Here is a 12,596-nt window from a genome sequence, read left to right as displayed (position 1 = left end):
GCGCTGTGGCGGCAGGAGCAGGCACTGTTGGAGGAGAAGGGTGCCCTGGAGGTGGAGGAGCCGGCGGAGGAGGAGGAGGGCGGCAGTGGCCAGATAGAAGAGTGGTGTCTCGGTTCCTAAGACCATCGGAAATATGTGTTTTCTGATGGTCTTAGGCAACCCCTGTGAAAGTGTTGTTCGGCCCCCCAAAAGGGTCACGACCCACAGGTTGAAAACCGCTGCTTTAAAGTAAATCAAAATAGAACAGCACAGAATAGAAGCCAAGCCAAACTAACAGGAAAGGTTAAGCAGGGTAAAGTTTTGAAAAAAAAAATCTGTCCATCTACTTACCTACTCATGTTTTCCCAAAAATAAGATCCTTATATTAATTTTTGCTCCAAAAGGTGCATTAGGGCGTATTTTTTGGTTAAGTCTTATTTTCGGGGAAATACGGTACTAAATACGTCCATCTGGCTGATGATCTTAACTGGGGCTTATTTTGGGGGTGGGGCTTATATTACAAGCATCCTGAAAAATCATGCTGGGGCTTATTTTCTGGTTGGGATTTATTTTGGGGAAAACATGGTATTTATTTAACAAATGTATAACTCACCACTTATGTACATGGTGACCAAGTGGCTTACAACAAAATCAAAATACAATCACCTACTCCCCACCCTGAAAATGTATGCCTCAGAACCCATGAAAATAGGTTCAACTCCAAGAGCAACTACTCAACATAGCAGCTCAAAGACAACTAAGCAACTCGAGAGCATAAATTAATGCTGTAGTTAAACAGCCTGCAAGAAAATCTACCAGTTTGTCCCCTTCCCATAGCTTAGATCAGCGATGGCGAACCTTTTAGAGACCAAGTGCCCAAATTGCAACCCAAAACCCACTTATGTATTGTCGGGTGCTGGGTGGGCGTGGCCAATTGGGTGGGTGTGGCACTTTGGGTTGGAGTGGCCCATTGGGTGGGCATGGCTACAGTGGTAATGGGAGACTGGGTGGGACTAAAAAATTCAATCAATTCCAACTTTGCGAGATCTTTTTTTTCCCTGCAAGAAGTTGAAATAGATTGATTGATTGAACCTTCTTTTTTTGTTGCACACGGTGGCGGAGGCCTAAAGCGAAAAGATTTTATAAAACCCAGCTGAAGGCCTAGGACTGGGGCTACGATGCGTGTGCCCACAGAAAGGGCTCTGCGTGCCACCTGTGGCACACGTGCCATAGGTTCGCCACCATGGATCTAGAGGAACTTAGACAATTTCACAGGATTATAGTACTATTATCATGGCATTATCTACTCTTATTATGGCATTACCTACCGTATATGCCGGCGTATAAGGCGACCTGGCGTATAAGACGACCCCCGTCTTTGGCGCCGAGTCGCATGCCTAGAACGTCATCTTATATGCCGGAAACTACCAGTATTTCTGGCGTATAAGACGACTTGGCGTATAAGACGACCCCTGACTTCGGCGCCGATTTTAACACTTGCGGAGGTCGTCTTATACGCCGGAATATACGGTACTCTTATCATGGCATTACCATAGGTTTCAATAGGCACTCATATACACATAGTATGGTCTCTTTATAGGCAGGCAACCTTTTACCCATGGCTCATATTTTGGGGGAAATAATTGCTGGGTAAAAGGAGTAGTAATTCAATTTTTTCCTTTTGTAGAGAACAGGAAGTTTATTGTTCTGTAAACTTCAGAAGGTGTCATAATTCACAGGCCATCCAGGCACTAGCTGGATAAAGGTTACCAGAATGGTCAATACTGTATTGACCCCTAAAGGTCAATGGGACTATCCAAGAAGCTGTTGTTATTATCATCATTATTCTTTGTAGTACTAATAGTTAAGGTATTATTAAATTATTTTATATATACTAAATGTTTGGGAGTTGATGGACAATCTGAAACTTCATGAAGGGCTCAATGTGCTGAAGAGTTTGGGCGAGGTAATAATAATAATAAGAAGAAGAAGAAGGAGAAGGAGAAGGAGAAGAAGAAGAAGAAGAAGAAGAAGAAGAAGAAGAAGAAGAAGAAGAAGAAGAAGAAGAAGAAGAAGAAGAAGAAATACCATAAAGGCAATCAACACCTGGGCAATCCCAGTCATTAGGTACACAGCTGGAATAGTGGACTGGACTCAAGCAGAACTAAAAGCAATGGATAGGCAGACCAGAAAAATAATGACAATGAATCATGCCCTTCATCCACGCAGTGACATTGATAGACTTTATCTACCAAGGCAAATAGGTGGGCGTGGAATGCTACAAGTACATCAGATGGTTGAAGAAGAAAAAATGGCTTTGGAAGAATATCTGAAGAACAATGATGAAGATGCACTGAAATTAGTATATCAGGAAGGCTTACTAACTACTGGAGAGACCAAACTGGCCTACAAGAAAGACCAAATGAAGAACAGAATAGAGGCTTGGGAAGACAAAGCACTACATGGCCAATAATGAAAAAAATAGCTGGGAAAGCAGATAATAATAAAACCTGGCAATGGCTAAGAGCAGGAAAATTGAAGAAAGAGACCGAGGGACTAATTCTGGCTGCACAAGACCAAGCCTTAAGGACAAATGCATACAAAGTCAAAATTGAGAAGACAGCAACAGACAGTAAGTGCCGCCTATGCAAAGAAGCTGAAGAAACAGTGGACCACTTGGTAAGCTGTTGCAAGAAGATTGCACAAACTGATTACAAGCAGCGCCATGACAAAGTAGCAACAATGGTGCATTGGAAGATCTGCAAAAAATATCATTTGCCTGTAAGCAAAAACTGGTGGGATCATAAAATAGAGAAAGTCATAGAAAATGATAAAATTAAACTGCTCTGGGACTTCAGAATTCAAACAGACAAGCACCTGCAACATAACACCCCAGACTTAACAATTGTCGATAAGAAAGACAAAAAAGTCTGGATAGTGGACGTGGCAGTGCCTGGAGACAGCAGAATGACGAGAAAGAACTGGAGAAGATAACAAAATACAAAGACCTACAAATAGAAATAGAAAGACTGTGGCAAAAGCAAGGGTAGTACCAATAGTCATAGGCTCCTTGGGTGCAATCCCAAAACAACTGGAGCACCACTTGAACACCATTGGCATTGACAAATTCGCTATTAGTCAATTGCAAAAGGCGGCCTTATTAGGAACTGCTTCCATCCTGCGACGATATCTGTAATACCATCAAACATCCACATCTGCCTATCCCAGGTCCTGGGTAAGGACTTGATAGGTAGACACAATGCCAAATCCAGTCTGAACATCTGGCTGACTGTGCGATGATCGATAGTAATATAATGTTGGAAGGGACCTTGGAGGTCATCTAGTCCAACCCCCTGCTCAGGCAAGAAACCCTATACCATTTCAGTCTCTTCTTTAAAACTTCCAGTGTTGGAGCATTCACCACTTCTGGAGGCAGGTTGTTCCACTGGTTAATTGTTCTTACTGTCAGGAAGTTTCTCCTTAGTTCTAGGTTGCTTCTCTCTTATTAGTTTCCATGATGGTGAAAATGTTGCAATTTTCCGACTGATCAGCTGGAGGGGGAACACTGATTGGTTCCTTATTTTCTCTGAAGCATCAGTATAAGTGAAGATAATCACTCTGGATGGTCTGAAAGCTTCAAATGCTTTGGGGGATTCAGGAATGGAAGTAATGAAAATAATAGAGGTGGAAGCGCCCTCATTCTATAATTATGGCAATGTGGAAGCAGCCACTGAGATGAAACGATATTTCCAAATTCTACATTCAGTGTGCAGGAGAAAGGGGAACTTAATTAGCAATTTGGAGGAAGGGCCAACAAAGAATCTTTCTGATGTTTACATTTAGAGGGTTATGTCCTCCAGCAGGGCTGGCATGCTCACATGTAGATGGGGCAAAGCAGAAACCACCAATATTTTTTAAGACATAAGGTTCGGCAAGAATTAATAAAAAGCTGGAATATAGTTAAACATCAATATTACACAAAGATCCCAGCTTGGCTATCGCCATTGGAGGCAGTCACATACCCCAATTTGTACAGGATAGACAAAGCTATTATATATAAAGACATCTTGACAGAAGAAGGTTATTTAAAACAAAAACAAGAGCTAAAACAACAAGGAACAAACATGGAGTGGTGGTCTTATCTCCAGATACAAGCAAGATACAGGAAGGATAAGCAAGAATGGGGAATTAACAGGCAAGATACGGGGTTAGATAAAGTACTGCTAGGCCCGGAGAAAAAACAAATAAAGAATATTTATAAACACCTGTTGGAACATAAGCTATATGAAGAGCAGATTAAAGAGACAATGGTGACATGGGCAATAGAACTAGGATATAATATAAATATGGATCAATGGCAGCAATATGGGAGCGAAATAACAAAATCACAGTGGCGACATCAGATAAAGAAAACCTGTATAAAATGGTTTACAGATGGCATCTCCCTCCGGCCAGATTAGCCAAAATGTGTAACGGATATTCATCTAGTGTTGGAAATGTAAAAAAGAAAAGGGCACCTTTTTTCATGTACGGTGTACATGTAGAGAAGCACAGGTGTACTGGCGTATGGTCTGGGATTGAGCAATAGAAATGACTAGGCAAAACATTCAATACAAACCGGAGACCTTACTATTAGGAATACTAAAGAAAAATGTAAATAAAGAGGACACATATTTAATTATCCATGTGGTCACAGCAGCAAGGATACTATTTGCTCAAAAGTGGAAAGAATGGAAGTATCGAGTTGGGAAGCACTAATAAAGAAAATTATGTATTGCGCAGAACTAGATAGGATAACTAAAAGATTAAAAAATCAGAAAGAAACAGAATTTTATCGAATATGGAATAAATTTTATAGATGGAGGGAAAGAAAAATGGAGGTCACAGTAAAGAGATAAACTGAGAGACTAGAAATGTATAGTTGTATATTATATGTAATTAATGTACAATATGGACTGAGATGTCAGTCAAAGATGATTTACCATGTTCAATGTTTTTAATCCTTTTTCTTTCTTTGTACTTAATAAAAAAAAAAAGAATCTTAGAACATATCTCTTCAGGGAAAAAGTGTTTAGAAAAGAACAATTCTAAGTGAATAGAGAGGTAAAGTCCTTCCAATTAATTTCCACCACAGTGGAATGTTTGACTTAGTTCTGAGTGGCTTCTCAGAAGTTCCTCTGATCCAGCAATATTTCTAGGAATTGCTAAAGGGAAAAATCTGGTTTGACCAAGTGAAACATGAAGGAAATCCTGCTGAGTGTGGATTGATAGCTACTTTTTGTGAACCATCAAAGGCCGAAATAGGGAAGCTCCTGTTCTCCAGTTCAGTTTGAAACATGAACAGTTTGAGGGGAAAGGTCTGCAAAGCCTCCATAGCAACTTTTTCTCACAACTCAGCTGTTTCAGGTTCTCTATAAAGGGCAGGAGACAGCGCTGCAGGGAATCCCCAACAGCTCTTTGTGGGCTCTCTCAGACTACTCAGCTGAGCAGGCAGATAGGTTTGCAAACAGGATTGTAGCAGGAAGAAATGGCCAGGTAGTGGAGGAGATGGGCCCCGGCAGCAGAGGCTTGTGGGTTAGATGGGGAGATCCTGAACTATACTGTTTCACAGGCTGCAGGATCATATCATGTATGCTCCTGGGGAAAGTCAACAAAAACGGTTCTTTTTAAACCTGTGACTCATTAAAACGAGCTGCAAATGTTTTCTGTTCCTCCTCCCCCCAAGAATTATATCAGGGAAGTAATCAATATTAGTAACATATAATCCTTCCTCCTCCCTCCCAAAACAGTGGCATTTTTTTAAAATATGAATATGAACATTATACCCTACATGTTAAGTTAAACTTATCTGTTAAAATTTCCACTTCCATTTTAGAATAAGCAAGTTCTTTTTCACAAGGATCAATCTAATGTAGACATCAGTGTGCAATCACCTCCCTTAAGAGATGCAGAAAGAAGATGGGATTTTTATCCCTCAATCGGGGAAAAGGAGGAGGAGGAGGAGGAGGAGTCCCCAATATTCTCCCACCAGCCATATATATATATATATATTTTTTTAAGGAGAGCAGCAGCACTAGATGTTCCATCTCAGTAGCCTGTTGTCCTTACGGTGTGGATTGGCTATTGGCATCTTTCTGCCCCTTATTTTGGACAAGAGCATTGCTTGGTAGGGAACAGGCAGGTTTTGGTGAGATGATATTAATGCTAAGTACTCATTATTTTCTACAGTTCAAGAGAGACAAAAAAACTTTGCTGCGGAAGGTTGGTTCATTGGATTTATCAGTGCCATTGTCCTCCTCATCCTGGTTCTGGTGCTCCTCTGCTTCATCAAGCGCAGCAAGGGCGGCAAGTACTCGGGTGAGGTGCCCCCAGCCCCACCCTAGCACCTCGTGGCAGATCCCCATGGGCCTCCCCCCAGGCTATTATCAGTTATCAGTTATATAGCACACTTAGTGTGCCCGGTGCCGTTCGTCCTCACAACAGTCCTGTGAGGTAGGTTGTTATCGTTCCCATTTTACAGAAAAGAAGCTGAGCCTCAAAAGTGGGGCAGTTTATGATGAGCTCAACGTTTGACTCTTGTGTCTCAAGTTAACACTTGAGCTGCTGGTCTGGGCTAGATGCATTTAAGCCAGACTTCCTGAGCTGGAGTCATCTTAGATATACTACCACATTCATAACTGCCTGCCAGGTTGGCACAAAATGATGGGTTTTTAGCCCAGCAATCAGGAGAGCACATCAGGCTCGGGATAGTGAGCTAAAAACATGGTGGGAAAATATTGAAGATATTATAGACATAGCTGTGCTATCTGCTTAATCTGGTTTAATGATTAGTATGCCTATGCCTAGTAAAGCAAGCTGGGAAACATAGCGGGTGAGAGCTCTTCTACCAGATTCTCAGCATTTCTAAATCTACAACTCCCATCACTCCTTGCCAAAGAAGATGAGAAAATATGTTTGTTCTTTTCAATTCGGGAATAAAAAGGTAGCCTTGAGCAGAAAGACAAAAAATAAATCAAGATGATGATGACAGTAATAGTGGTACCAATAGTACAACACAGCTATTGTTCTTATAGCACTATTGCTTCTTTTTATAATGCTTCAAAAATGTCTTAAAAAACTGTCCAGAGATGATGATGGATTAGTCTACTTTGATCTTTTCCAGTGCTGTGTCTTTCAGAGGTGTAAATCACTCGTTTTCTAGCCAGTACTGCTACTGAATATTCTTTCTGTGAGCGTTGGGAGTTGTAGTTCTCATGCATCTGGAGGGCCCATGGTTGGGAAGGCTGTGGTACAACATGGGTGGATGTGTGCTTCTTCACAACAGTCTCTTTAACCTCCTAACACTATAGGGTTGCTCTTAACTCCCACCCACTCACATCTTGCTGGTTATGCCCCTATTTCAAGAAGGTAAAGAAAAATCTGCCCCACAGAGAGACCGTCCTCTGTTCTTTTCCATATTTTTAAAGCTTCCCCCTCATTGCTTCTTGGAAGATCCCCCTGCCCACCTCCCTTCCCAAGGTCCCACTCTGGATGGCCCTGCCCACCAACCCTTTTGCCTTGTGTAACATACTCTCTTTTCTACCCTAGTGAAAGACAAAGAAGACACGCAGGTGGATTCGGAGGCCAGGCCCATGAAGGATGAGACCTTTGGAGAATACAGGTACAATAAGTCATTGTTGCTTTTCATGGCTAGCAAACAGTAAATTAAACCAAGTAAATGACACACATAGTTCCTTTATTTTATAATATATACCACTTTCATGATCAGTTGGGATTATCTTGACACAAATTTGTATGGTTTGGGTACAAATTTAGCCCTGATTATTTAAGTCTTTGGGGTTATCAGTCATAGATTTAGGGAGTGAGGAAGCAGTAGGACAGCACGACAAGAATGCAAAAATGACAGAGGGGAAAATGAGACATTTTCCACAGATTCTAAGGAAAAGCACATTAACTTGCCAACAGATGGTTAATGTTGGGAAGGGGCAGGAAAAGATACAGTGATTTAATACATTTATGACACCCTGTCAGCAAGTTTTTGGTGGCTTGGTATACCAGGGCAGCAAAAAAATCTAAGTATTATTCACAGTGCATCAATAGATGGCTGCGGTTATCAAGACTGCTAAATTATGCTCATGGGTATCAAATGATAATAAAAAGGACAAGGATTAGCAATGAACCAAAGGAAAGGAATTTCATAGTGTTTCCACTTTATATGTATGTATATATATATATTTGTGTATATGAATGCATCTGAATGGTGCCAGGATTTCTTGGTGCCTTCCATTTCTCTCTTTTGACCTCAACTTACCTTCCTTGAAATGTGATGTTACTTTTTTTCTTTTTTCTCTAATCTCCTCTGCCTTTTACTTGACTAACCCAGGTCCCTGGAGAGGTAAGAACGCAAGGGGTAAACACTGAATTTTTCACTGCATGTTGATGGGGAAGATGAGGTTAGACGGGCCACGACAACATTTCCCATTGGCATGCTTCTGGATTTCACTGACCTTACCATATCAGGGAGAAAGAAAAGCCATTTCCATAAAGCGAATTTCAGAGTAATGTTGCTTCTCTTGCCTTAATTAATGGGGGGGGGGAATCCTAAAAATGGCTAAGGATAATTTTAAGACAATTCTTTTCTGTTTCTACTATCCAGTGAACAGCAGTGGCAAGAGGAATATTTCACATTAGAAAGAATATTGATTAGGGACTACATATGAAAATGGCTTTTAAAATTTCAGAATACAGTCTTCCCTAAAATGTCATTTGCCAAGATTCTCCACCTTAGTTGCAGGTAGACTGAAATTTAGTTTGCTGTCCCTGAAGTAAATGCATTTGATCCCTGACATCTTTTTCAAAGAATCTTCTCCTTTCCCTCCAGAGGAAACATAAAATATAATCAAATTATTAAAAGAAAATACTGAGATTTCATACTTCAGGGTTGCCTTGTTACCTTTTTTATGTTTCTGTGTGTGGATATACGTGCCTAAGGACCACAGAGCTGTCTTTCGTAATATGAATGTTACCTTTCTGTCTTAAACCAGAATTCTGATTTCCATTCTCTGGAAAGCAGATTTTGTTAAGAATGGAAAGTCAGAAAAAGAACTGTCACACTCTTCGAACAATCCCAAATCTTCTACCAGGTTATATTGCAGCAATAAGAAAACGTAATAGAGTCCTTGGTGCTCTCTAAGCGTGGTGGTTTGCTTGCAGATATTTCATTATCAAACTAAATAACATCGTCTGCAGATGATGTTACCTAGTTGAGTGAATGAAACATCTGCAAGAAAGCCACCAAGCTCAGAGAGCACCAAGGGCCCTGCACAATTCAACCCTGAGCTACAAATATTCTCTTCTATCGGTACAATGATGTTTGCTGAGTATCTTTGGTGTATGTGCAAAATGTATGTGTGGATGAGCATTATAATGCTTTTGGGATAAAAGTGATCAGTGCTAATTGTACATGGTTTGTCCTCCCTCTCTTTCTCATTATCTCCATTTCATGAAGTTCATCAATGATTAGATTTAGGTAACAACCTTCCCTTTCCCTGCCTGCCTGCCTGCCTGCCTGCCATAACTTGCTATTTTCCCTCTAATTTATCTCCCTTGGGTACCAAAATTGTGTCCAGCCAGCTGCCCACCCCAGTTGGATCTCAAAGGTAGGGATACTGGCTGGCAGCCCCTCTTTGGAAAATCCCTGGCAGATGCTGTGCAGTCTGTCTGCTTCTCTCTGCTAAATTCATATAGTCCTCTTTCTAGTACTGGGTCAGTCTGCCCAGCCTTTGACTTGATTTAGTACTCATTTGCAAGAGCTTCCTGGGTCTAAAAGGAGCTTCTTCGGTGGTCCTTTGGTTCTACTAATTTCCACATCTGCCTGTTGATTCTAAATGCTAATCAAACATATTTGGCTGGATCCTTTTTTGTTCTGTTTCAGTACTCTCCTCCACACATGTTCAAAGGGTTTCCATTTAAGTTTATGCACATCCTTGCATGCTTATTGGCCAGTGGAACTTGGAATTCAGAATCCTAATTCTGCATGCTCCCTTTTTTCATATTGGAGTCTTCCTCAGCCAGTGAGGCAAAACTGGACATTTTAGAGTGGGGTAAATCCAAGCTCTCTGACAGGTCCGTTATTTGATATCTGTTCCTAGGTGTGTTCTTTTTTGATGAAACTACTGTAAACTTTGATGCCCCTTGGTGTACAACTATCTTCTTTGAAGTACAGGCTTTCCTTCACATGGGGACCATGTCTGAGTTCTAATACTTTTTTTCTATTTCATTCCATGATTGTACACCCATCACTTTAAATATGCATTGCTGTTCTTGTAAATCTGCACAGCAGCACTAGGAAACATTGTGTTGATTTTTCCAGGCTTGAAAAGCCAGTCTAGATGTACAGTATTTGTGTATCTTAAGCACATGGGGTCAGTGTAATAGCATGGCTAGAGGGTTAGGAAAGTCAGGTTCAAATCCCTACTCAGCCAGGCAGTAATGTGAAGGCAGTTGTTATCTCAGACCTCACAGGGTTATCGTGAGCTAAATTGTGTACCCAGGTGTGAGATGGAATAACTTTTTTATACATAAGTTCCTGGGAAAAAGGTGGGGTCTTAATAAACTAAAAGTAGGCTTATCTTTGCCCAGAAAGCACATAGGTTGAGCACTGTTCCATACTGCTGCATTTGCTCCTTTTCCCCATTTAAAATTCCCCAACCAGATGAGGTTTTCACAACTCACATATAAAAAACAAGAAAAAAGTTAAGGAAATGATTGGTCCATTAATGGGAGAAAGTGGCAAGAAGGTGACAAGCAACAGGGAGAAAGCAAAACTATTTAACTCGTTTTTTGCATCTGTCTTTACACAAAGGAAAAAACCAGTCCAACCTATCAAAAACAGTACTGTAAAAAACAGATTAGAAACATGTTAAGATAGGCAAGAAAATCGTAAGAGAGCAGGGCTTTTTTCTCATAGAACGCTCAGAATGGAGTTCCAGCACCTTTTTTGGATGGAACCTTATAGGGTAGGCAAGGCGGGTTGTATGACGTGTGAGTTCCGGCACCTTTTTTTTTTTTTTTTTTAGAAAAAAAGCACTATAAATGAGCACCTGTCCACCCTAGACTAGTTCAAATCACCAGGACTAGATGGATTACATCTCAAGGTTCTGAAGGAACTGACAAATGTGATCTCAGAACCACTGAACTATATTTTTCAAAGATTCTGGAGCACTGGGGAACTACCAGAGGACTGGAAAAGAGCAGACATAGTTCCCATCTTCAAAAAAGGAAAAAAAATGGATCCAGGAAACTACAGACCTATCAGCCTGACCTCAATACCTGGGAAGATTCTGGAAAAGATAATCAAACAATGAATTAGCGAACACCTAGAGGCAAACAAAGTCATTACCAAAAGCCAACATGGGTTTGTCAAAAACAGATCATGCCAGACAAATCTTATTGCATTCTTTGACCAAGTGACAAAATTAATGGACCAGAGGAATGCTGTGGATATAATTATTTGGACTTCAGTAAGGCATTTGATAAAGTAGATCCCAAACCTACTATTTGATAAGATAGAAAAATGTGGGTTAGACAGCATCACCACCAGATGGATTCGTAGCTGGCTGACTGGCCGTATTCAGCGTGTGGTCCTCAATGGAACTGCACCTACATAGAGGGAAGTGTGTAGTGGGGTGCCCCAGGACTCTGTTCTGGGCCCAGTGCTCTTCAACATCTTCATCAATGATTTGGATGAGGGGATAGATGGAGAACTCATCAAATAGCCAACACTCCAGAAGATAGGTTTAAGATACAGAAATATCTTGACAGACTTGAACATTGGGCACTATCTAACAAAATGAAATTCAATGGTGAAAAAGTAAGGTTCTACATTTAGGCAAGAAAATCAAATGCACAGGTACGGTATAGGTCAGGGGTAGGCAACCCAAAACACTCAAAGAGCCACTTGGACCCGTTTCCCACCAAAAACAAAACACTGGGAGCCGCAAAACCCTTTTTATATCTAAAATGAAGATAACATTGCATATATCCTTTTTTACCTTTATTATAGGTGTGTGTATGTGTGTGTGTGTGTGTGTGTGTGTGTGTGTGTGTGCGTGTGTGTATGTGTATATGTGTGTGTATATATATACACACACACACACACACACATATACACATTAAAAATAAAAGTAAAAATATGACTCTTGGGAATATTCATACTATTAAAACAATGATCACCAAGAGAATGCTTTAAGAGAATAAAATTACATACACACACAGGTAAAAAAAGGATATATGCAGTGTTATCTTCATTTTAGATGTCAAAAGGGTCTCTCTCTCCCTCCCTCTCTATCTGCCCTTGGTCTGCCACTCCTCTTCCCCCACTCTCTCTCTCTCTCCTCTCTCTCTCTTTCTCCCCCCCCTCCTATCTGCTGCTCACCTGGCAAGTTTCAAGCTGTTGTCCAACAACCTCCGGGGTAGGCAACCTCATCTCTTTTATGACTCATGGACTTCAACTCCCAGAATTCCTGAGTCAGCCTAGCTGGGCTAGCTAGCTCTCTCCTGCCCTTCCCTTCCTGCTTCCTTCAGAGACGCAGCAAAGGGAGGAGCTCCGCCCAGAA

General features: G+C 41.0%; 1 protein-coding gene across 9 annotated transcripts in view; it reads left to right on the top strand.

The window, feature by feature from the left end:
- Positions 1-12,596, top strand: part of L1CAM (L1 cell adhesion molecule) — a 104,353-nt gene that overhangs the window by 82,034 nt on the left and 9,723 nt on the right. For 3 of the 9 annotated variants that reach the window (XM_039328680.1, XM_039328684.1, XM_039328681.1), the window contains 3 exons: positions 6,208-6,336; positions 7,567-7,639; positions 8,363-8,374. In XM_039328680.1, the coding sequence (XP_039184614.1) occupies positions 6,208-6,336; positions 7,567-7,639; positions 8,363-8,374 (214 nt within the window). Of the gene's footprint in view, positions 1-6,207; positions 6,337-7,566; positions 7,640-8,362; positions 8,375-9,487; positions 9,528-12,596 lie in introns of those variants that run through there. The other 6 variants (XM_039328688.1, XM_039328682.1, XM_039328686.1 and 3 more) reach the window with 6 other exon arrangements.

This window comes from Crotalus tigris, unplaced genomic scaffold (assembly GCF_016545835.1).
Source record: "Crotalus tigris isolate CLP2741 ecotype Arizona unplaced genomic scaffold, ASM1654583v1 scf7180000024383.4638030, whole genome shotgun sequence".
Lineage (NCBI taxonomy): Eukaryota > Metazoa > Chordata > Lepidosauria > Squamata > Viperidae > Crotalus > Crotalus tigris.
The sequence above is the reverse complement of the archived record's forward strand: the minus strand, read 5'-3'. Positions and strand labels throughout refer to the sequence as shown.